The sequence below is a fragment of the Mytilus edulis genome, chromosome 4 (genome assembly GCF_963676685.1).
Source record: "Mytilus edulis chromosome 4, xbMytEdul2.2, whole genome shotgun sequence".
In the NCBI taxonomy this organism is placed as follows: domain Eukaryota; kingdom Metazoa; phylum Mollusca; class Bivalvia; order Mytilida; family Mytilidae; genus Mytilus; species Mytilus edulis.
In genome coordinates, this window is record NC_092347.1 from 16283374 (window position 1) to 16308268 (window position 24895).

Below are 24895 nucleotides of genomic sequence, written 5' to 3' on the forward strand. Positions count from 1 at the left end.
GGTTATTTAAATCATGCATGGTTACAGGTGAATAACTCAAGTATGAGCAGCGATATAGAGGTATATAAAGTCCATGTGGTACAAAAGTATTATAATTTCTACTGAAAGTGATGTCTGCACACTGATTGGTTACACAAGAGAAACTAGCAACTGTTTGATCCTTCTACTGATAATGCAGAGGCAGATCCAGCCATTTAAAAAAAAAGGGGGAGGGGGGTGTTCCAACTACATTTCTCCATTCAAATCCACTGATCATCCCAAAAAAAAAGGGGGTTCCAACTCCCGAATTGATTAAAATATTTTTTAAAACTGAATGCTTTTTTTTGTACTATCTGATGTGTTCATTTGAAGACAAAAAGCTTAATAAACAGATAAACCTTTTTCAGTTCTAATAGAGAAAATAATAAAAAAACAGAAGAAAAAAATCTTTCCCCCTTCATAAATGTGATACATATTTTAACTATTACACAAAAATAGTAGTTTCTTCCTTCATTGTTTTCTTAATCTGGTTAAAAATATAAATGAACAAGAATGTGTCCAAAGTACACGAATGCCCCACTCGCACTATTATTTTCCATGTTCAATGGACCGTTTAATTGGTAAAAAATCTAATTTGGCATTAAAATTAGAAATGTCATATCATAGGGAACATGTGTACTAAGTTTCAAGTTGATTGGACTTGAACTTCATCAAAAACTACCTTGACCAAAAACTTTAACCTAAAACTCACACTTCCATTTTCTTTGTTCAGTGGACTGTGAAATTGGGGTCAAAAGTCTAATTTGTCTTAAAAATTAGAAAGATCATATCATAAGGAACATGTGTACTAAGTTTCAAGTTGATTGGATTTCAGCTTCATCAAAAACTACCTTGACCAAAAACTTTAACCTGAAGCTTGACGAACAAAGGAACGAACGAATAGATGGACGCACAGACCAGAAAAAATAATGCCCCTCTACTATCGTAGGTGGGGCATAAAAATAAAGGGTCCGTAAACAATTGACAGAAACAGCAAGTTGAAAAAGTACAAAATTTGTTGTGTGAAGGAAAATGATGAAATATCTGTTATTTATGTTTCCTTTGACTGTATAAAATACTATTCTCTTTAAATAACTTTTCTATTCTTTTTTTTAAACGGCATGATATGGCATACAAAAATCCAATTAAAAAAAAATGATGATGGAAAATAATAAATTCTGTATAACAAATTTAAATGCAGCTGCTAATAAATAACTCAGTAAATCTTATAGTGTGCTCTGACAATGTTTGAAATAAACTGAACTCTTCAACTTTCTGATACAAATGGTGTTACTTGGAACATAAAACATCTGTTGCAGACTCGGACTGGCGTTGAATGTCCAAAGTGTGGGAGGGGTACATTATTGTTGGAACACTGACCACAGAATATCTGAAATGATACAAATATTAATCATTTAACATAAATGAAGTCATATAGATCACCACACTAGGAGAAATGGACAATGTTTAAGTCATATAGATCACCACACTAGGAGAATGGGACAATGTTTAAGTCATATAGATCACCACACTAGGAGAAAGGGACAATGTTTAAGTCATATAGATCACCACACTAGGAGAATGGGACAATGTTTAAGCTCAAAGTTCCACATTTTGCTTTAATCAAAGAGCTGAAAGCTCTGAAGAAAAATGATGCCACCGTCTCTAATATTGGGATAGTTTTTATGCAAGTCTTGATTTTCACATACCTTAATTAGTTTAACAATGCAACATGTCTTGTAAGCATATAATTGATACTTGTATATGTGTGTGTGTGAAGTGAAGGTGACAACTGGCTGTTTTTTTAAGATAAATGAATAGGTCAAGACTACCTGAATTTGTACAAATAAATACCGTAGAAAGGCTTGTATATTTCTCACTGGTACATAGTTTGAATCCGGGTCCGTTCGCGCCCACTCATGTTCGCCCCCTTTCACTTTCACACCCTACATGTTCGCACCCAATCTTAATTGGTTTTGTGTAAGCAAGTGTTTTCTAATTGTTGTCATTGTCTCAAAATAAAGTGTTGAATAAATCTTAATCATGTTTTGGATAGGGTATTGTTAAAAATAATAATAATCCTTTCTAAATAAAGTGGTATTTTGTCAACGTTTTATTTTGTGTTGAATAACTCTTAATCATGTTTTGGTTAATGTATTGCTATAACTTTGTTTCATTGACTTGTTTCAAAATGAAGTGAGATTCTGACTATGTTTTTTTCTGTGTGTTGAATAAATTTTATCATGTTTTGGTTATAATAGTGGATTGCTATATTTTGGTTCCTATATTTTATTGCTTCGTTGTTTCAGATCAAAGGGACCAAGCTGTTAAAAACAATTATCTTTTGTGTTTTTCCTTTAAAATCTTCAATGTTTTACTCATACCAAGCTATAAATACATTCAGTATTTACACCAAAGCAATTTAAAACAACAATCATGATTTTCCAATTATTCAACTTGAATTTGAATTAAAATTGGGCGCGAATGAGTAGAGTGCGAACGGACCTTGGGTGCGAACGTGTAGGGTGCGAAAGTGTATTGGGCGCGAACAGACCTGATACCACAGTCTGAACCCCCTTCTCTCACAAAATATTAAGTAAATAACCTTTTTGTTACTGTTATCAAAGGTCTAATGAAACTCAGGTAATTTCAAACATTTGTCAAAGAATTCTAGTCAAACCAGCACCTGGTTAAATTGGCACCTGGACAAACCAGTGTAAGCCAAAAAAGTGTCCCATGAAATTGTGTCCTCTAGAACATTATTTCACAGTTCAGCTGTGAAATTTTGTTCATGGGACAAAATATCACATTTGTAAACCATAAAATAGTGTCTCCCCTAGTGAAAAATTGTCCCTAGTACTTGCACATAATTTCATGGATGATTTATAAAATTATGTCCCAAAGGATAATATTTCATAGTGTAGCTATTTTTTTCTGTCCCTATGCAAGGGAAATAATTTAGAAATCATTTAAATGTTTTAATCAATTAGTTAAATCATAATTGAAAATTAAATAAAGACTACACAGAAATGTTGATCAAGAATGTGTTGAGGACACTTCATGTGAGTTGAATGAAAAAAACATGCACCGTATAAATATAGAAGCAATAGTTCATCTACATGATCAAACTGGAGTTCACTATGAAGCAGAGGCTATTACATGTACTAGTGATGATGAAAATAATGAGCAAATATATGTAGATGATTTTCCTTCTGCTCAGTCCAAACGTAAATCCCCATTAAACACATCATCATTTGATTTATTTGACGTTTCTCTTAGGGATATGTTTCTACCCGTTGAACAGGACAACAATAACACTATCCCAACTGATGATATAACTGTTATTGAACAGGACATTCTCGTGACGCCTCCGAGACCGAAACGTATGCGCAAGAAGAAACGGCAATCAAGCATTTATGAATATTATTCCTGACATTATTGATCTTGTTAAAAAGGATAATTCAAAGATGTTAAAAATAATTCATAGATTCCTATTGCTTATTTAAATACAAATGTCAATTAAGTCTTATTATTTTTTGTTAAATAAATTTTTTGGTATTAGACAAGACTTTTATGCAATATGGACATGATTTCACTATGAAAAAATGTCCAACGAAGGTCACAATAGTATTTATTGTCAAGGGACACTTTTACATAGAGGTGGACAATATTTTATAATAAAATTATGTCCTGGACCAAATTTCATAGATCATATCCATGAAATTTGGTCCATGGGACATAATTTCATGGGGGACACTATTTAATCCTACACCAGCACCTGGTTAAATCGACACCTGATATAGTCAATTCGTCACCCATGTTAAATATATATTTTTAACAGTATTTTAAGCAAAAAGAGTAAAAAAAGAAAGGGGTTGCCAGAATTTTTTCAGTATTTAAGCAAAAAGAGTTAAATACTAACTTTCACATTTTTGGGTGTTCATGTACATTTTGTATATATATTTATTTTTCTCATCTAAATGACTTTTTTGGTGTATTTTTAATGTAATATATATGAGTAGTCCAAATAATTATTACGTCTGGCAAGGCTTTTTTAATTTTATTCTGGGACACCTTCCTATGACCGCAAGGCTATGTTAATTATTTTCTGGGACGCCTTCCTACGAACGTCGTAGGAAGGCGTCCCAGAAAAAAAAATATCCTTGCCAGACGTCATAATTATTTGGACTAATACATGAGATATTGGATATTTTTATGCATTATTTTAACCAGTTGAGCATTTTACGGGATTTTTGGTTTAATGATGTTTAAACTTTACTGAAAAAAAAACACCTTAAATTTGCTAATTATTTGGCATGAAAGTTTGATTTATTGAAAGGGACTCATAGTTTTCCATTATATTTTAATAATTGTCTAATTGTTAGAACAACAGTTGGGTAAGGGCTTCGTTGTTTACCTTTATACACAACAACATATTCACTTTGGTTTCCTTGTTTACCTAAATACACAACAACATATTCACTATGTACTTGGTAACAGTTATTAATTAATTGAATAGAAAATATTATAACAAATATTATTGGATGCCGAATTGACGTCAAATAGGTGCCGATTTGACTAGATGCCAATTTAACCAGGTGCCGACTTGACTTGTACATTTCAATTCCTCTGCGATCGTTTGCGGTATTTTCTTGAGAAAACCTATTTTCCATCATCAAAGAGAAGAAGAAACTGCTTGAAAATGATTCTGGAACGCTTCATGATTGTAAAAATAAGTTTAATTCACTCAAATAACATTTTTGAAACTTGCGATGTTTAAACAGGAAGTTTCAAAAGCACGTGTAAAAGAAGAAATTAACCGGTGAGAGTGGAAATCCGTACATGACAGATATCACTATAGTACGACTTTGAAAGTAAAACAGTTCCATCCTTTTGTAAAACAGTCTTTAATATACCTATCACATTAATGTTTGAAGGGTCTTAAGCTTATTCAAACTATATAAGTCGGTATGAAACACCAAAACAGAATGAACAATAACCGATTACGTTTTGTAGTTTACAAATTCTAAACTGGTTCCCGTCACACTACAACACTTTCGAGTGTAGTGGAATACAAGCAGAAACCAGTTAGTTTGTATAGTAAATATGAAACCGAGTGTAAACTGGTTCCTGGCTGATAACTACACAATGATCATGCATAAAAGATAATGATAACACAAGCAGATTCCAGTTTGTATGGAAAATAGTAAATACGAAACCAAGCGCGGTAGGCAGAGAAATGTAATGAAGTTCAGGTCGGCAGTAATGGAACAATGACTGCGTCATTTTCCAAAAATGCTTCAAAGTTTGTCGTATTGCCATTAGTTTTATTAAATTAATACCTATGTAATAGTGTATCCATTTAAATTATGTTTTGTTTTGGATGCATATAAGTGGATTCCTAATATTTTGTTATAATATACTATCAGTATGTATTGGGTTGGTATGAGATTGGATTTTTTTTAATGAAACATGTTACTTTGCAAGTGGTCCATGGCAAATATGTGATGATTGTTAAACATCTGCAATATTTTACATATATGATGCTTATATCGCTACATTGACAACAACACTTAAGTAAACTGCATCTTTTATTGTCGACATGTTTCGATGATTAGATCGGCTTCATCTAATCGCCGAAACATGTTGACAATAAAAGATGCAGTTTACTTAAGTGTTGTTGTCAATGTAGCGGTATTTGATTTTTTTATCTGACAACCCTGCATACCATCTGGTATCCACTTAAGGGAACTCTACCAGCACAAAACATAAGAGGCGTTGGTTCAGCAGCTCTTTATTTATATATGATGCTTGCTACTTTGAAAGTTGGATAAAGTGTGTGGAAGTCTCCATTAGATCATTGTTTTTATTATTTTGAAGCATAATGACTTTTATAGTTTACTCACCTTTCCACAATTTCTGCAGTGATGTCGTCTCCTTACAAAAGTAAATATAGCTTGACATGATGAGCAACTTATTGCCTGTTCATCTGGTACCCATTCTGGTGGTTCTAGGAGTAAAAAACAATTAATTTCAGTACTTTATACAAGTTTAGTTAAAAATCCCATCTCTGTCTCCTTCTGGTAACATTATGAGGAAATTGGTGTCTACATCATGTATAGTGTCATGCTTGTTTTTTTTTTATATAAAATATAACCACTTGCTTATAATACATGTACATACTGTTATTTTCTCACTAAACTGTATTATTTTTATTCGAATGATCAGGAAAAAAGTTTCAATACTTTATAATTAAAACAAAACCCAGCCATATATGTCCTAAGATAAGAATCACAACAGCCATTGTGACCATTTTGATATGTTAATGCCTTTTTAAGCAACCTGGTGTTATCAGAAATCATGTTAGAACACTCCCTTCCATATTAATTTATTGGGTACCGAGGAAAGAACCTTTTTAAAAAAAAGTCTATATTTTATAGATGCTTAATATCAATTGGTTAATTAATATTTCATAAACATTCAGGATGCTTGGCAAAGAAGCTGCAAATACAAAATTTAAAATCTTTAGTTTGACATTGATGAGACCAACACTTGAGGTGAGCAAGCTTCCAGGAAACTATCAAGGTAGTTGATGGCATTAATATAAAAGAGAAACCATCTTATGATACAGAGTATCATCAGTATTTTGTGCATATTTCCTGTGATCTTTTTTTTTTGTGATAATTTTTCATATCATGCTACTCGCTTAACCCTTTCCTCCATAATGACTCCTTTTCACGCCACCCCCTTTACTCCATAATGACCGTTCGACGCCTTTTGACTCCTGTGTAGTACCTCAGTTGATACGCTTTGACTTCAAAGTGTCTGTAGTAAACTTAATAAAAAATGGGTATCCAATATGAAAAGGAATGTCAAAGGTATATCCGACTCAAGTTCATTTGATGAAATATTTGCTTTTCGCACTGCATGAATTCTTTAAAGCATATTTACAGCATTTTATGCGAATCAAGTATGCAAAAAAAAAAATTCAATGGAGGAAAAGAAATTAAGGATGCACGTGGCGTTGCTAATGAAATTGACATGAAATTGACAACGTCATTATAGGTAAAATAGCGATAAATTATCATTGGTCACCTCAACTCGATTACTTTTGAAAATTCAATCTCGTCGAGATGATCAACAATAATCTATAAATATTGCAAGTAATTTTATAATAGAAACATCCATATCAGCTGCATATGGATTACATTCCTGAGATCTTTAAAATTTTTGATGGGTCAACCATAAAGAGGAATAAGTGTACATTTAACAAACCTCTACTTCTGTGACTATGATTACTATTGCTACGGCGATATCTGTTGACTCTTGCAGCCTGTAATTGTGCCTGAATGTGTTGTGTTCTATCAAACTTCGTTCCTACACTTTCTATTTCATCTGGTTCACTTGATGAATTCATATCAAAGACACTCTTCAAAATATTTCTTAAATCCCCTGCATAGTTTGTTTGCAGCTGATCGGCTACACCTAAAAGACAAATGATCACACATGAACAAATCTGTTGCAATTAGTTAACAAATGTTCTATAAGCTTCATAGAACCCACCTAAGACATTAGATGTAAATTTCAAGAGGAATATATATATAACTCTTTTGAAAATTGTTGATCGCCCTTTATTTGAAACATTTCCAAGACAATGTTAATATAAATCTTTGATATTAATTAATTCATCAATATCTGACAAAAATTGTTCACTTGAGAGTACATATAATGCCATTTTCTATAGAATTCACTTTTAAAATGGACATAATTTCTATAAAGATAAATCGATTTGTGGAGATTTTTCGAACACATCACAGACACTGCTGATACATGTACATGATGTATAGCCCTTGAATATAAATTTCATAACAATCTTCAAAGGAATGCAGATGTGAGAAGACATGAGAAGACGTGAGAAGACTTACAATGCAATTTTCTATATAATACAAGGAGTATAACTGTTTTGAAAATATTTGATTGGCACTTATTTTCGAAAGTTGTCCAAGATATTGATGATATAAACCTTTCATGTTTATTGAATTTTATATATTAATATCTTACCATCTGTCAAGGATTGTACACCTGATAATGCTTAAAAAACTTAATTTAAAGCTAAGCAGAAATCGGGTAACATATGTAAAACTAAAAGTGCTCCCATACAGTGCAGAGTAAAATCATATGGAAATTGTATGCCTCAGCCATATAGTATACCTTCACAAATTAGGAAAGTACCATATACATAGTTTATAATTACGGTACAGTATGCTTTACTAAATAATTGTATTTTTAAAATACTTACAAACATATTGTTTTTACACATTGCATGTATAAGTGTAGTAGTTCTTAAAATCACAGATATTTTTTTTGGGAAGCCTTAATCTGTATGATCTGATTATGATGATGAGAGAAGGGAATCACAGTCTTACCTGATATACAAACAAATAGTCTGTGGATGAGAGAAGGGAATCACAGTCTTACCTGATATACAAACAAATAGTCTGTGGATGAGAGAAGGGAATCACAGTCTTACCTGATATACAAACAAATAGTCTGTGGATGAGAGAAGGGAATCACAGTCTTACCTGATATACAAACAAATAGTCTGTGGATGAGAGAAGGGAATCACAGTCTTACCTGATATACAAACAAATAGTCTGTGGATGAGAGAAGGGAATCACAGTCTTACCTGATATACAAACAAATAGTCTGTGGATGAGAGAAGGGAATCACAGTCTTACCTGATATACAAACAAATAGTCTGTGGATGAGAGAAGGGAATCACAGTCTTACCTGATATACAAACAAATAGTCTGTGGATGAGAGAAGGGAATCACAGTCTTACCTGATATTCAAACAAATAGTCTGTGGATGAGAGAAGGGAATCACAGTCTTACCTGATATACAAACAAATAGTCTGTGGATAAGATCACTACTACTACGAAATCTGGACCGGATTTCTTTCTTTGATGCCACAGCAGCAGCTTTGACAGCAAGTTCTATTTCTTCATCATCTTGGCTATCTGATGTGTAAGAACTGGTATCTGAACTACCACTGCTGTCACTACTGAAATATAACATGTATTATTTAAGAATTATTTCATTTGCAGAAAAAAATACATTTTTTGAAAAAGACGCCAACAGTCATTCTACATTTTGTTTTTATCAAAGCAAAGGGAGTTAAATAACGAAAAAACATTTAAAATTTTTTAAATATATAGAAAATACCTAGTTCATATTGATTTTTGTTACTTATTATTTCACTAAGATCTAAATCATTTTACAATAGCTGAATAGTGAGGCTTTCTGTGTACTGTTATAGGCCTTTATTGATTTTTTTTATCACAAACTTTGTCTCTGTTGTCCCAACGAGGGAGGAAAAAACGGTTAAATTAATAATAAAATATTGGCATTCAGGATGAACAAATCCCAGGCTCTATAGCAATAAATAAAGTTATCATATATAACTTCCCATTCGCTGAACCAGTTGCTTAAATACAATTATAGCATTTAGTAGTACTATGAAAGTAATATGTTCTTTTTCTTTTAAGCTTTAAAATATAAGCTGAACTATTTAGTACGATCTCTCACAAGCTACTAGTAAAGTCAGAAATTATTGTGTGGAATTATTATTGTGATAGAGCCAAAAAGTATGTTAAATTCATACAAAAAAATTGCAAAAAATTGCAATAATTTCAGTTTACATTTATAATGGCACTACCCAGTTACTGACCTATCTCTTTCCCAGTCATAGTTATTTTCATGCACACTAGTGAAGGTGTTGCTGATAGTTCCACGGTATCTAACACGTCTAACTCGGGTATCATGTCGTCCAGTTTTATTTCTATGTGTTTCTTGTATTGAACTACTAGATCTTGTTTTTCCTTTCTGTGTCTCTGACTTAGCACTTGGGTCAGATTTTCCTTTCTGTGTTCCTGATTTTGCGGTGGATCCAGTTTTACAATGTATTCTATCTATAGGTGGTTTTCTATTTTGTGTTGGTTTAGAATGTGACCTTGAAGTACTACAACTTTGTTGTTCGTCAAGAGGTTGTTCAGATACTTGTTTTTTGTCACTTTTAGATGCCTCTGATGGAGAAACATTACTACAACCTTGTGCACTGGGATAATTTTCTGTTTCCTGTAAAATTTTTGAATCAGATGTTACTTTTATATCCGCCTGATTTTCAGTCTGTTTTCTATTTTCAAGTTTTGACACTGAATTTAAATCCTCGGTTTGTTTATCACAGTCTGAACACAAATTATAAGATGCCATTTGTGGAATTTCAGAATTAAAGTCATTAGAAGGCTGCCCTGCACAAATATTTACTATATCATTAATTATTGAAAGACATATGTCATGAATATTTTCTGCATTGGTAGTATCACAAATATTATTATCTCCTAAAGATTCTGTGCTGTGAGTACTATTTGTAACCACAGCAACAGTTTCATTATCACAGATGTCCACCTCTTTGGGTGTTGCACTGTTTGTATCATCCAAAACTTCATTAGTTCCCACAAAACTATTTTCTTCATCAGGGGAGACAATCCCACAAGAAACTGTGCCAGAGGTACTGGTATTCTCACTTTGTAGTCCTGAGTCACGACTTTCAGATTTATTTAAATGTGAAACAAAATTCCTATCATCACTTGGTGACAAAGTTTGCTGAGATTCATCTAGCTGGCTTATTTTGTCTAATGTTTCATTGGACTTATTGTCCAAAGTTTTTTCCAAAGTAACAGTGATATCTGCATTGTTGTCAGTCTCTTCTGTACTATCTTCAAAGCCAGGATCTGTTTGAGAGTTCTGGCTCACCAATGTAGTTTTTGGTATGACTTTCTCAACAGGTTCATTTGTACATAAGGATTTTTCTAATGATGCTAGCTCCTGTGGTGACAGTGTCTGTAATAATTCTCTACAAAGAAACATAAATTTGTTCTTTATACTATTCTGGTGCTTGATTTGTATCTCGTATATGTATAAAAGTTGTGTTTGTTCCCCCTCATTTTACTCTTGTTTCTTCAGACTGTATGTACATTATTGTATCTATGAATAGCAAATAAATAAATGTTTCAATTGGCTCAGGAAATTATACATTCCACAGATATTTATCTGTACTTTGCCAAAATGTAACCACAATTCACCATAAGACAATGAAATTTGACATTAAGAAGCACACTTTTATTCAGTCAGATATCATTATGAGATCTTATTTATATCAATATTTGAGTATAAGTGAAATCTTAATCTAAGCAGATATATTGCCACAAGATGTCTAATGCAAAGATGATTGCAAAGATAAAACTTCTTTTCTTGTATGTAAATTTGTTCTCCTTCTGAACAGGCATGAAATAATTTGGATTTGGATGTTAAGCAATCAACAAATCACCTGTATAAGATAAGGTTTATGGCTCATATCTAATTCTGCTAAAATTGGACAAACGTTATGTGTAAAATGGAGATTTTAGGACAAATAAGCAAATTTCCACAAGTTCCTGACACTTCAACTGACATTTCTAAATTCCAATCATGATTCAATAAAATCATCATAAAAAACTTCAAAGAACTTTACTTTTTTTTTGAAAAGTTGATGCCAAAACAAATGGCTTTTATCATAATACCTACTGAAAAGTACAACATGGACAGTAAAAAGATTACTTACTTTATTTTTATCAACAAAGTCTGGAATGGTCTGAACATTTCTGACATTTCCAATCGATCACATATAGGATTCAATGGTCCATTTGGATAAATAAGTAGCCCACTGAAAACAATCAGTCTGTGTTATTCATACAATAATTGTGGCTAGACAAAGAGAACAGGATACTGCACAATCGTGAGTAAATGAGTTTAATATGTTCGTGTGTCAATAAAATAATATTCTTGATAAACAACTAACATATATAAATCACTAAAAACTTTGGTGGGGTTGGTGTTGCAACATTTGAATTTAGTGTGTAATGTATTGTAGATCACAACTTGGAAGTTTTGTCTTTTATTTTTATATCTGATGTCTGTTAGTCATGTTAGTATTTTCTTCAAACAAAATGTGCTTTTTCTTCTAGAACATTTTAGCATCATGGTACTCTATTGTTAATATTTTTGTTATCTGATACTACCAGAAATGAATCTTTCAAAAAGATATGTGCATATATTTCCAATATTTTAGGATGCTATTGTAAAATTCTGGAGAAGAAGACTTTCTATATCTGCTTATATTGCACTACTAGTCTACATGTATAAGAAAGGTGACTTATAGTTGTTTACATCTTCTACTTATGTCTCTGCTAGATAGTTGTGTCATTTGTCGTAATTCTTCATCTTATCATTTTTATATTGTTTTACCAAACATTGATCCTATTTTTAAATCCTTTTGCATTGGATAGAGCTCAAACACCTTTCAAAATCATCTGTTCAATATGATATTTCATTACAGCATGAACACGACGGGTGCCACACGTGGAGCAGGATCTGCTTACCCTTCCGGGGCACCTGAGATCACCCCCAGTTTTTGGTTGGGTTTGTATTGCTTAGTCTTAAGGTTTTTATATTGTGTCTTCTGTACTATAATTTGTCTTTTTATTTTTAGCCATGACGTTTTCAGTTAATTTTCGATCTATGAGTTTAAATGTCCCTCTGGTATCTTTCGTCCCTCTTTGAAGTGTGGATTTAATACCGGGGTACCTACCAAACCATTGCTAATCTTGGTATTGTAAACATTAAAGCTGGATCACAATCATCTATCTGGTCCTGAGTTAATAACTTTATCTTTAATGCCCTGAAAACAGGATCATTATACATATGTCAAAGTATCTTTTGTCAAATGGTTAATTCCTATGAAAGAAAGGTAATTTTCTTAATAATTTGAATTATAATTATATAAAACTTTATCAAAACAGGTTATAAAATTATAGCATGTTTGCCTCAAATTTATGGAACCATTAAAGACTGACATACCAGATATGGTTTTCACACCAGTTTTCTCTTGAAAAGTTACTGCTATTATTCAGTTATCCAGGGGAAAAATAATTAAATGTTGTACCTTTTTTGCCAGTGATTTTGGACTTTTGAAATCCTCTTAATCTTAATAAATATTTATTTCCAATTCTTTGAGAAGTACATTTACATTGTATGTGGTCTAAAGAGAAGAGTTATTATCTTTAAATTCTTACAAGTCTGATGTAGTTTCCTTACCTCTGAACTGTTTCAGAGAACAGAACAGTGATCTCCTGAAGAAGGTCATACTCCTTCTTACTCTTCACTGGTACCATAGTACTAACATAACTACAATGTAATAAACAGTAGACATACATAACTACAATGTAATAAACAGTAGACATACATAACTAAAATGTAATAAACAGTAGACATACATAACTACAATGTAATAAACAGTAGACATACATAACTACAATGTAACAAACAGTAGACATACATAACTACAATGTAATAAACAGTAGACATACATAACTACAATGTAACAAACAGTAGACATACATAACTACAATGTAATAAAAAGACTACATATTATGTAGTCCTAGCATAACTACAATGTATTGATATACAAAAAAATAATGTCCTGTCAAAATATGGAACAAGTAAACAAACTAAAGACTTGGATTAAGAATATTACAAGCAACTTTTTTTTCAGAACTACTGGGAAATAAAATAAACAGTTTGAACGAAAATAACAAACTTTTTCTTTACAATAATATTAAAGTCAAACAAGACCAAGAATTTTATCTAAGATATTCAAATTTTGAAACTAGAAGTTTATTTACAAAAATTAGAATTAGTGACCATAATTTGCTCATTGAGAAGGGCAGATATCTAAAAATACCTCGAGATAATAGAACATGTCCAACTTGTAAAACCTTAGAAGATGAAAATCACTTTCTTCCTCTACTGTCAAATTAATAATGTTTTTCATATTAAACTTTTTAATGACATGGCAATAGATAATCCTATGTTTCCAAATCTATCTGATACTGAAAAACTAGAGGCTCTAAAGAGCCTGTGTCGCTCACCTTGGTCTATGGGAATATTAAACAAAGGAAGCAGATGGATTCATGACAAAATTGTGTTTTGTTGATCATGATGTGTTTGTACGTCTTACTTTACTAAACATTCTTGCTGCTTACAGTTATCTCTATCTATAATGAACTTGGGCCAGTAGTTTCAGTGGAAAATGTTAGTAAAAATTGTTAAAAATTGACTATAAAGGACAATAACTCCTTAGGGGGTCAATTGACCATTTCAGTTATGTTGACTTATTTGTAAATCTTACTTTGCTGTACATTATTGCTGTTTAAAGTTTATCTCTATCTATAATAATATTCAAGATAATAACCCAAAACAGTAAAATTTCCTTAAAATTACCAATTTAGGGGCAGCAACCCAACAACAGGTTTTCCGATTCATCTGAAGATTTCAGGGCAGATAAATTTTGACCTGATAAACAATTTTACCCATATCAGATTTGCTCTAAATGCTTTGGTTTTTGAGTTATAAGGCAAAAACTGCATTTTACCCCTATGTTCTATTTTTAGCCAGGGCGGCTTCACGCCACACATTTTTTAAACTCAATACCCCAAAGCTGATTGTGGCCAAGTTTGGATTAATTTGGCCCAGTAGTTTCAGAAAAGAAGATTTTTGTAAAAGATTACTAAGATTTACAAAAAATGGTTAAAATCTGACTATAAAGGGCAATAACTCCTAAAGGGGTCAACTGACCATTTCGGTCATGTTGACTTATTTGTAGATCTAACTTTGGTGAACATTATTGCTGTAAACAGTTTATCTCTATCTATAATAATATTCAAGATAATAACCAAAAACAGCAAAATTTCCTTAAAATTACCAATTCAGGGGCAGCAACCCAACAACAGGTTTTCCGATTCATCTGAAGATTTCAGGGCAGATAAATTTTGACCTGATAAACAATTTTACCCATATCAGATTTGCTCTAAATGCTTTGGTTTTTGAGTTATAAGGCAAAAACTGCATTTTACCCCTATGTTCTATTTTTAGCCGTGGCGGCCATCTTGGTTGGTTGACCGGGTCACACCACTCATTTTTTAAACTAGATACCCCAATGATGATTGTGGCAAAGTTTGGTTTAATTTGGCCCAGCAGTTTCAGAGGAGAAGATTTTTGTAAAAGTTAACAACGACAACGGACGACAGACGCAAAGTGATGGGAAAAGCTCACTTGGCCCTTCGGGCCAGGTGAGCTAACTAGTAGTCCTAATATAAACCAAGTGAAAAAAACAGGTTCCTTTATAAAACAGTCTTTAGAGCTGAGGACAGGGGACTCTTCGTTAGTTTTACTTGTATAAATTTAGATATGTGTGTGTTCAACTCAGTTATTCTATTGTTGTTGTTACTTTTGTTTATGTCACAAGTACAATGTTACTTATATGACAAATAAAGATTATTATTAGAAAGAGGACATATTACATAGTACTAACATAACTACAATGTAATAAAAAGTACACATAGTACTAAACATAACTACAATGTAATAACAAGTAGACATATTACATACTGATAAGGCTTTTACTCATTTTAGTATTTTATCTGTATTTATGAACATATCAATTCATTATACCTTAGTAAGTAGCTTAGTTCTCATTTTACTATATATAAAATAAGTACACAATATTTTCGGTACCTTTCAAATTGGAAGACTATAAACGATTTATAGCCTCATGTTACTATATATAAAATAAGTACACAATAATTTCGGTATCTTTCAAATTGAAAGGGTTGAACTATTTGACCGCAAGCGCCATTATATTTTGCAGAATTTCATATGCAACTAAGGGATTGAATAATGTTGAGAATACCCCAGGAGTTACAACATCGCAAATTACCTATTGTATCTAGGGCTGACATCAGTGTGGAGTCACAGTGGGACGTAGCTTTAGCATTCAGAATATATGTGATGTAAATGTAAAACAGTATGGTTGTGTTTCTGCTTTTTATATTAGTACAATAGTTGATTTAAAACAGGTATTCATAATGTCTGTTGTCTCGGTATAATAAAACACTTGCTGACTGGATTTTCATGGCAAAGTAAGTTTATTGTCTCCTTAGATAGAAACATTTCCATCGCTACGACTCAAGGCAATAGTTGCACCTTGCGGATAATGAACTTACTATTCCATTCATACCCAGTCAAATATATAAACTAATTGCTTTCTAAAAAATGCAATTTTCTAATATTTATTTGGGTTTTAATAACAGATACTCTTCAATCTAAAAAAAAAATGTAGAAAGTCTGAAGTTCTACCAAAATAAGAGGAAAAGAAGAATTTAAGAGAAATTGCTGTGTTTTCAAAATTACTAATGTATTACCTGTATTCAAATTCTGCAAACAATTTATCAAAAATCACCAAAGCTTCTTTAATCTGAAAAAAAATATCATCTAATTAATTAACTGTAAACACAGAGATATGTCTTGTCTGCTTAAACAGTAAACACAGAGATATGTCTTGTCTGCTTAAACAGTAAACACAGAGATATCTCTTGTCTGCTTAAACTGTAAACACAGAGATCTTGTCTGCTTAAACTGTAAACACAGAGATATGTGTTGTCTGCTTAAACTGTAAACACAGAGATATGTCTTGTCTGCTTAAACAGACGACTGATAATAAGCACTAAGATAGATTGTCCTGAACATGGACATTAAACAAATAAAAATCCACCCTATCAATAATATAAAACAAAGTCTAAAATTAAAGTTCAAATTTTGTGAAAAATTACATAAAATAAGATTGTTTTTGCATCCTTATCATTTGAGTTAAACTATGTGTCAGCCAAGAAAAAACCTTCTTACCCTTTCATTATAAGAATAACTACGCAAACATTGTTCTCTTAGTAATGATCTTAATCTGTCTAGGTTTTTAGTTAAGGCACGGGCAAGTGGTCTCATACTGGCACTCTCTAGTTCCCTGTTCATTATACTGGAACCAGCAGCAAGGCACTGTAAAACAATTAAAAGTTGAAGGTTGATTATCTGCATTAGATATCATTTATTTAAAGACTACATTATACCAAGTTAAAAAGACATGGAATAAATGCCATTACACAACAACCTTAAACCACAAGTTACCAAAATTTAACCATAGATATATGTATGTAGCATGTGTAGTAAGTCTGAAGTGTTACATTTTCTACCAAAAAATCTCATATCTCCTGGTGAAAAATAAATTTTTGAATACAATCTTATCATGCTAATATCTAGAAATAAACTCATCATAGATAACAGTATTGAAATTTTGTATTTGCGCCAGACACGAGTTTGGCCTGCAAAAGACTCATCAGTGACGCTCGAATAAAAAAAGGCCAAATAAAGTTTGAAGTTGGAGAGCACTGAGGACAAAGAATTCCTAAAAGTTTTGTGAAATACAGCTAAGGTAATAGAAGATATAGATGTTTGTATCCCATCTTTTTTTACCACATTCTATAAGAAAATTATTTCAGATAGAATTACACATTATAGCATGTGCCGAAACTAATATGCCCTTACCTTTATTAAAGCAACAAATATTTCATTCTGTACTAACCTCAGCTCCAAACCACAACTGTCCTGCCAAACTTTCTTGCAGGACATCATCTGGAAACTTAACCCTGAAATCACGGTTAGCTTTAAGTGTTGGTATGGCATCAGAGATTATTTTCTCTATAACATTCAATACTTTGTCCTGACAGGACCTCAACTTTGTCACTAGAGCTGTACATCTCTCTGGATCTTTTCGACCATCAAAACTATCTAATTCTGCAGCAACCAAGTTCAACTCTTCATCAGTAAAATAGAATTTGGCTAACAGGGCTGCATCAGTTTTCTAAAAAAAACAACATTTAAAATCAAAATAACACTTGATATAGATTAGATGCATATGTTAGCGGCAATAAGTAAAATTAGGCATTAAGCTTAAATCCTAGGCAATAAGCTAACGCCTAGGCATTAAGTTATTGCCTGAAATTTTCAGGCATTAAGCTTATTGCCTGAAATCTGATGATGATTATTCATCCTATTGCCGAACATAATTTTAGGCAATAAGTAAACTCTGGAATTTATGCATATTGGGTGATTTATTCTTGATGTAGAGTCGTTTATAAATATACATTCATTTGACAGATCTTCAAATTTAGTAAGATTATTTAGTAATTTAAGCAGTTGAAAAACAGAATTAACTCATACTTTTTTCATGTTTGTGTGGTATTACTAAGTATCAAAAAGACTTTAAAAAAGTAATTGTATCCAATTGAAAAAGGGGGCAGATTCTATAGAATAATTATGATTATATATTTATTTGAAAATTTGTAAACTTCATTAGTCAAGCTAGTTTGAACTGGTCAAAAGTAGACCAAATTAAGATATGATTTTTTTTATCACACCATTTTCCATTTTTTTTTATTGGATAAGTAGATTGTATTTGTTAATGGTTCCAAAATTTGGGATAACAAAATGATTTTTTAACACAAATTTCTATCAAGGTTTTATATTTCTAAATTATTATTTGATGCATTTTAAGATATAAATAACATATTTTATAAGTGAATTTATTTCTGATCTCGTGTGGAGATTTTTCATATTGGTAATCATGCCACATCTTCTTTTTTATATTTAGAATGACACTGGGCCCTGTACTTTTGCATCGTTAAAATCGGTGAAATTCGATTTTTTTTCTTCTGCTCGTTTTCAAACGTATGTTATTTGCAGTAATAAAATAAAATAGTTGAAGTATTGAGTATTTATATGAAAGATGCACGAGATTTTCCTATGAACTTTTAAGTATGAAACCGTGACGCTTCGAATTCAGGTCCCTTAAAGCATAAAATGATTTTACCGATTATATATTTAATTTTAACTATTTACAATTATTTTGTTCAATTCTAGTAATATAAAACGTAGTTATATTTTTTTACTTATATTTTGTTTCAAAAAGAGTTTAGATCTACAATTTTAATATAAAAATTATTTATAACCTTTCATTTAAAACTAATAAATATTTTCTAATGATTAATCGGTTTATGAATTAAAGTTTTTGGTTGAATTTGATACAATATTTCATTTTTTTCATTTGCTATTTTCTTTTACGCCAATACTTAGGACATCCCAGCTAATATAATCCTCAGATAGCTTCGATGTGCAGCATGCTGAGAAATGTCGTAAGTCGATCCTAACTAGATCATATTTTCTGTCCTAAGAATATCTTATAGGACTAATCTTAGGACAGTGTCGATAAACAGGCCACAGTTATCATAATGTTATTATGTAACAAATGTATTTTAATTTAAAAATGAATAAATGTCTTTTATTTACCTGCATTTACATTTTAGGCATTAAGCGTAATGCCTGCACACATTTTTCAGGATTTAAGCTTAAATCCTAGGATTTAAGACTAATGCCTAACATCATTTAGGCAGTAGACTTACTGCCTAGGCGTTAGCTTATTGCCTAGGATTTAAGCTTAATGCCTAATTTCACTTATTGCCGCTAACACATACATGGCAACACAACTTTTATGGTTATTCCTTGAATTTCTTTCATTGGGAATGCTAACACCTAAAATAGAATGCAAGTACATTAGCCTGAATGAAAAGTAGTGAAATCACAAAATTGTGTCAACATATGTATATATTTACATTTTCTTTATAAAAATATAAGGATATGTGGTATGATTGCCAATAAGACAACTACTCAGTGTGGATTCGTTAATTTTTTTGTGGGTACTAATTTTCGTAGAATGAGGGAAACTTAAACTTTCGTTGATATTAAATTTCGTGGTTTTGAAAAGTCTGCATACATGCCTTAAGGAAAATTTGTAGTTTGTTGAACATTGAAATATGTGGTTCCCCTGCACCAATGAAATTAAATTAAAAACATTGGTATCCCACTAATAATAATGAATCCACAGTATCCCCCCAAGTTCAAATGAGGTGGATGTAAGCAACTTATAAAAGTTTTTTTTATTTTATTATTTAGGCCTTTTTCATGTTTTATGGGGACACCTTTACCAATCAATGTAAAAGTCTTTCATTGTACATAATGCAGCTCCAATACACAACATATAGAAAACACTTTTTTTTAGATTAAGATTACTAATTTCAAATAAACATTAAAACAAGAATGTGTCCATAGTACACGGATGCCCCACTCGCACTATCATTTTCTATGTTAATGGTCCGTAAAATTGGGGTCAAAACTCTAATTTGTCATTAAAATTAGAAAGGTCATATCATAGGGTACATGTGTACAAAGTTTCAAGGTGATTGGACTTCAACTTCATCAAAAACTCCCTTGACCAAAAACTTTAACATGAACGGACGGACAGACGGCCAGAAGGACAGACGCACAGATCAGAAAACATAATGCCCCTCTACTATCGTAGGTGGGCATAAACTATCGTAGGTGGGGCATAAAAATAAACATTTCATTTTTATCTAATATATGAAAAGTAATAAAGTGATGTCATTTTTTTTTATGAAGAAATTAAACATTGTAAGGAAAAAAGATATTGTGTAGTTTTTATACGACCCCAAAAAAAAATTTGGGATCGTATAATGGTATGATGTCGCCGTCTTTTGTGTCGTCCGAAGACACATTTGGTTTCCAGACAATTACTTTAATTAACATGAATGGATCTCTTTCAAAGGAGTAGGTTCAGTAAGACCCCTTTTTGGCCCCAAAATATATCATTTTTACAAAATCGTGAAAATGTAATCTTTTAGCTATTTACTGGAAAGTAGAATGCTTCTGCTACATAAATATGGGCTGTTTTTGACAATACTATGCACATATATCAGGTACTTGCGTCATTAAGTCATGCTAAATTACTGAAATCTTCACATTTTAGGCTTAAATTAAAATATTGTTTGTTTGCAGTTAACCGACCGACCCTTGAAAATCCTCCCGACTGTGAAAATTTTATTGCTTTAAATTTGAAGAATTTTTTTTTAATACTTCTATTGACGCGATCGGGAACTTTGGGTCCAATCCAGAAATGATTTAAAGGCTGGGTCAATTACGCATTTCAAGTTCAGTTTTTCTTAGCTTCCCGTCAAGCATTCATGTGACCATTTAATGATAAAGCACATGGAAATTGTTTACAGGTATCCATGAAGTCACGGAGGAGTACTTTACGCTGTCGTCTCGTGTCAATTTTAGGACAAATAACAAACAAAAAAGTTTATTAGTAAACTGTTTATACAGATTCAGGCACATGTAATGATGTGTGATGATATCATTGACGATGATGCAGCAGATATTCATAACTGACACGATAACCATCCTGTCTCAAACAGATCGGGTACAGAATCTGTGGAGCCTGACTTTATGGAACCAATTTCAGTGGTTAAAAAATTCGACAGCAGCTTGAAGTATGACATATTTTCTACAAATTGTTGTGAAGACGACAAAGATGAAACCACTCCTCCGTTACTTAAATCTTCATGGATATCTGTAAACACGCCTGTACGGAGGAAGGGCTCATTTGAAATGTTAATGGATATAGATCATGCCAAATCAATAAGAAGCAAACCTAACTACACAAAGATGTAGAGAAAATGAATGGTTAGCTTGAAAAATAAATATACTCTCTCTATATTAAATCTATCTTCGATTGCAATGAGTATGCTTCCTTAGGATAAGGGGGGCTGCCCCACTCATTGCAATTATTCTCTTTCTTACGATATTAAATATACCCAAAATGTGTGGCCTGTGTGAATTCAATTAAAACATGTCCTTAGGAGCTATGCTGCCAATTTTTTTTATGCATTAAAAACATTTCAGTACAGACCATTTACTTTTAATGGGGTGCTATGGATTTCACCCCAAACTTTAGATTTCTTTGGTTTTCATTAAGCCTGGCAAAAATATAACCTTATCACATATAATTAAATATTGTTAGAAATATGAAAACAGTCGAATGTCTTAATACTTTTTTTTTCAAGTGGCCTTTTTTTCAATTGAGGAAGATTCAATGGTTATTTTTTTTTATTAAAAATACACTCTTTAATACATAGTCTTATAAATCTTTAATATCTACATTTTTCTGATGAAAATACTCTACTCATGAAAACATTCTAGTCAAGAAGCATACATGTCTGAATATATTTCTTTAAAACAGTTCTAGTCATAATGACATTCCTTGTTTATAAGTGTTCCAGTATTTAATAATTATACCATATTTTATGTCATAAATTGGATAATGACACTATGTTAAAGTTTCAGTTTTGGTTAAAAAGTTTTTGATCTGAAAATGCCTGTTCATTTGATGTTGGTTTTCAGCATGTCCAGTGTTTGTTGTTTTAAAATGTTTTTTTTTCTTCACAAGAAATTTGGTTTAGTATAACTGCTTGTTTAAACTGTATTTTGGCTGATTAAATAAAATATTTTTCCTACCTACCGACCCTTCAGGCTGAAGGTAGTCGGAAAACTGCAAACTAACATATTTTTAAGGTTGGCCTTAGTTAAATTTTAGACGATTTCCGTCTCAAATGAAAGTGGCCGCATTCGTGTTCATTCATAATATTGAAAATGTAAGTTGTATTTGATGATAATACATAACATATATAAAGGTTGAGGATGAACACGGATGCGGCCACTTTCATTTTTGACAAAAACCATCTGAAAAGTGACGTTTTTTGGCATACATGTATTTAATAGATTTTTCATATTTAAGCTTGAATCGGACCGTTTTTAATGACTAAATCAGTTTAACTCTTTCACAAAAACTAATTGAATCAATAGACAACTTTCGAGTTCGATGCATTTCCGTCAAAAACTCTGGTTTTAGTGAACGTCATTTGTGCGTTTAGGGGCGTCGTCACTTCCATTCCAATGTTGAGCAAGTGGTTGGAAAACTATAATTCTATATTGTACGAATTATACGACAAATTGAATTCTCAAAATTGAATCAGCATTGATGTCATTAGGGAGTTGTCATCAAGTACCTACAGAACAACCATTATTTCTAGTTTATCCTGCACAATGACGATCACCAAGACGCTTGATGAACGTAAATAGTGCAGGGATACAGGCGACCCCCTCTATCTGGTAAATGACGTCATAAAGCCGCGTATAATTGAAGAGTTTTTTCCGGTGACGGATGAACTCGAAAGTGGTCTATTGAAATAGACAGTTAAGTATTTAAAAAGTGTCGAAAATATTTCGTTAGATGAACCTGAAATTTGAGGCCAAAATCGGCCCTTACCAGACCTACTACTTTAAAAGGAAGGTTGAGATTGATTTTGGGGATGATGGTCCAACGGGTTTAGGAATTAACAAGCATTTTTCTACTTTCAGGATAAAAACATGTGTATTTCAATTGCTCTGAAATTGTACCTCAATGTTTTATACCACAAGTTTAAGGTTTTGATTAATTTCGGGGTCTATGGTGTCAACAGTTTGGGAATAAAGGGCTCAAAAGGGACAAAAAACCAAGCATTTTTGTAGTTTCTGGACAATAACTTGTGTGTCAGTGTATGGATATCTCTGACATTGTATCACAAAGTTCCTATCACAAAAGAAAGGCTGGGATAGAGTGTTTGGGTATTTACTCCAAAAGGGGGGTAAAAAAAGTTTAGTGGTTCCGTTTTTTTTAAGGGGTTTGAATTTTTTTCTTCTTCAAATTTTGGAAAAGTTTCAAAAAGAAATCTTGAATTGCACAATATATATTTACCAATAGATTTGTAAGACCTTGACATTTTTTTTGTGTCTGAAACCTATATTATGTCAAAAATTTGATCACAATCCAAATTCAAACAGTATCAAGCTTAAATATTGTGTCCAAATTTGCCCAACTGTTCAGGGTCCAACTTCGTCAGACTATACAATTACACGCGCCAGAATATGCATGTACAATCATTATAAATAGTGAAAACTAAAAATTTTCATTAATTTACTTTAATCTTCAATCAAAATTAACCTATGCATCAACATGATACCAATTAATGAGGCAATACACAAAATGAAATGATGGAGAAAAAAAAAATCACAATTTATTATATATTGTACAGAGTTTTAAAAACAAATTACATGAATAAGATAAATATATTATTGTTCTAAAACACAAGAAAAATTAATAATTTATTTATAAATTTCCTTTCTATTTATTGGAATTAGTAATCTTAATAAAAAAAAAAAAAGGTTTTTGCGTCATAAAATAGTCTTCTTGTCACTAATTAGTGACTGCATTCCACAGGTAATACACCTTATCGCTATTTGTCCGCCATTACTGGATATCACACAGGTTCCCGTAAAATTTTGACGTCATAAAACAAAATATCTGACGCCAGAATGGAAAAGGAATTGTTGTTTGCGTCAAAAGTTCAAGCGGCCCAGTCAGCCGGGATTAGCGATAAGGTTATTCATTATTTTATTATGGGCTGGATCAGATCAACTTAGGATGGATTGACTTGGGGCCACAACAACCTGCTAGTGATACCAAAACAAAGAACTTCCTATATAAAGTGAAAATGTTTTAAAGCTGTACATGGCGATGTACAGAATTATAATTTTAGACACATTATTTCATAAGTAATAAAAATGAATTAATTGTATAACGTGATAATGAACAGAAAGTACAAAGGAGTGTTTTGAAACAGGATATGCTAGAAAACATAAACAACACCTGAAGACAAAGCCACGACAAAACCCGACAAAGAGATACGATATATCTGGAATCTTGTTTTCTTGTCAATATCAGTGTTTACCATACTATGTGTGCTCATTATGAAACGATACGAAACCTTTGGTCTAAATAACCATCTTCTTATGGAGTACATTATTTAAGTAGTTCGTGTTTCATGTCAACAGTATCATATTAGTCATCGTAAAAGTTCATGAATGCACGTCATTTCCATAA

The 24895-nt window shown here is 32.0% G+C and overlaps 1 protein-coding gene across 1 annotated transcript; it reads right to left on the reverse strand.

Moving 5' to 3' along the window:
• Window positions 1–495: 495 nt before the first annotated feature.
• Window positions 496–24893, reverse strand: LOC139521714 (lateral signaling target protein 2 homolog). Its single transcript, XM_071315271.1, has 12 exons — window positions 24780–24893; window positions 17588–17866; window positions 16858–17004; window positions 16377–16429; window positions 13213–13302; window positions 12707–12796; window positions 11681–11782; window positions 9749–10933; window positions 8913–9082; window positions 7294–7503; window positions 5925–6028; window positions 496–1408 (listed from the first exon to the last, which is right to left on the reverse strand). Exons 1-12 carry the CDS (start codon window positions 24813–24815, stop codon window positions 1286–1288), a joined length of 2589 nt encoding a protein of 862 aa, XP_071171372.1. The 5' UTR covers window positions 24816–24893; the 3' UTR covers window positions 496–1285.
• Window positions 24894–24895: the final 2 nt, after the last annotated feature.

What these genes read in the sequence shown, in the direction of transcription:
- LOC139521714 (XM_071315271.1), bottom strand. Translation starts at nt 24,815, where the DNA reads ATGTACTCCATAAGAAGATGGTTATTTAGACCAAAG. An exon ending in GTTATTCTTATAATGAAAGG is followed by an intron (nt 16,430 to 16,857) that starts GTAAGAAGGTTT and finishes ATTTTTTTTCAG; the next exon opens with ATTAAAGAAGCTTTGGTGAT. An exon ending in ACTTTGTTGATAAAAATAAA is followed by an intron (nt 10,934 to 11,680) that starts GTAAGTAATCTT and finishes GTTTCTTTGTAG; the next exon opens with AGAATTATTACAGACACTGT.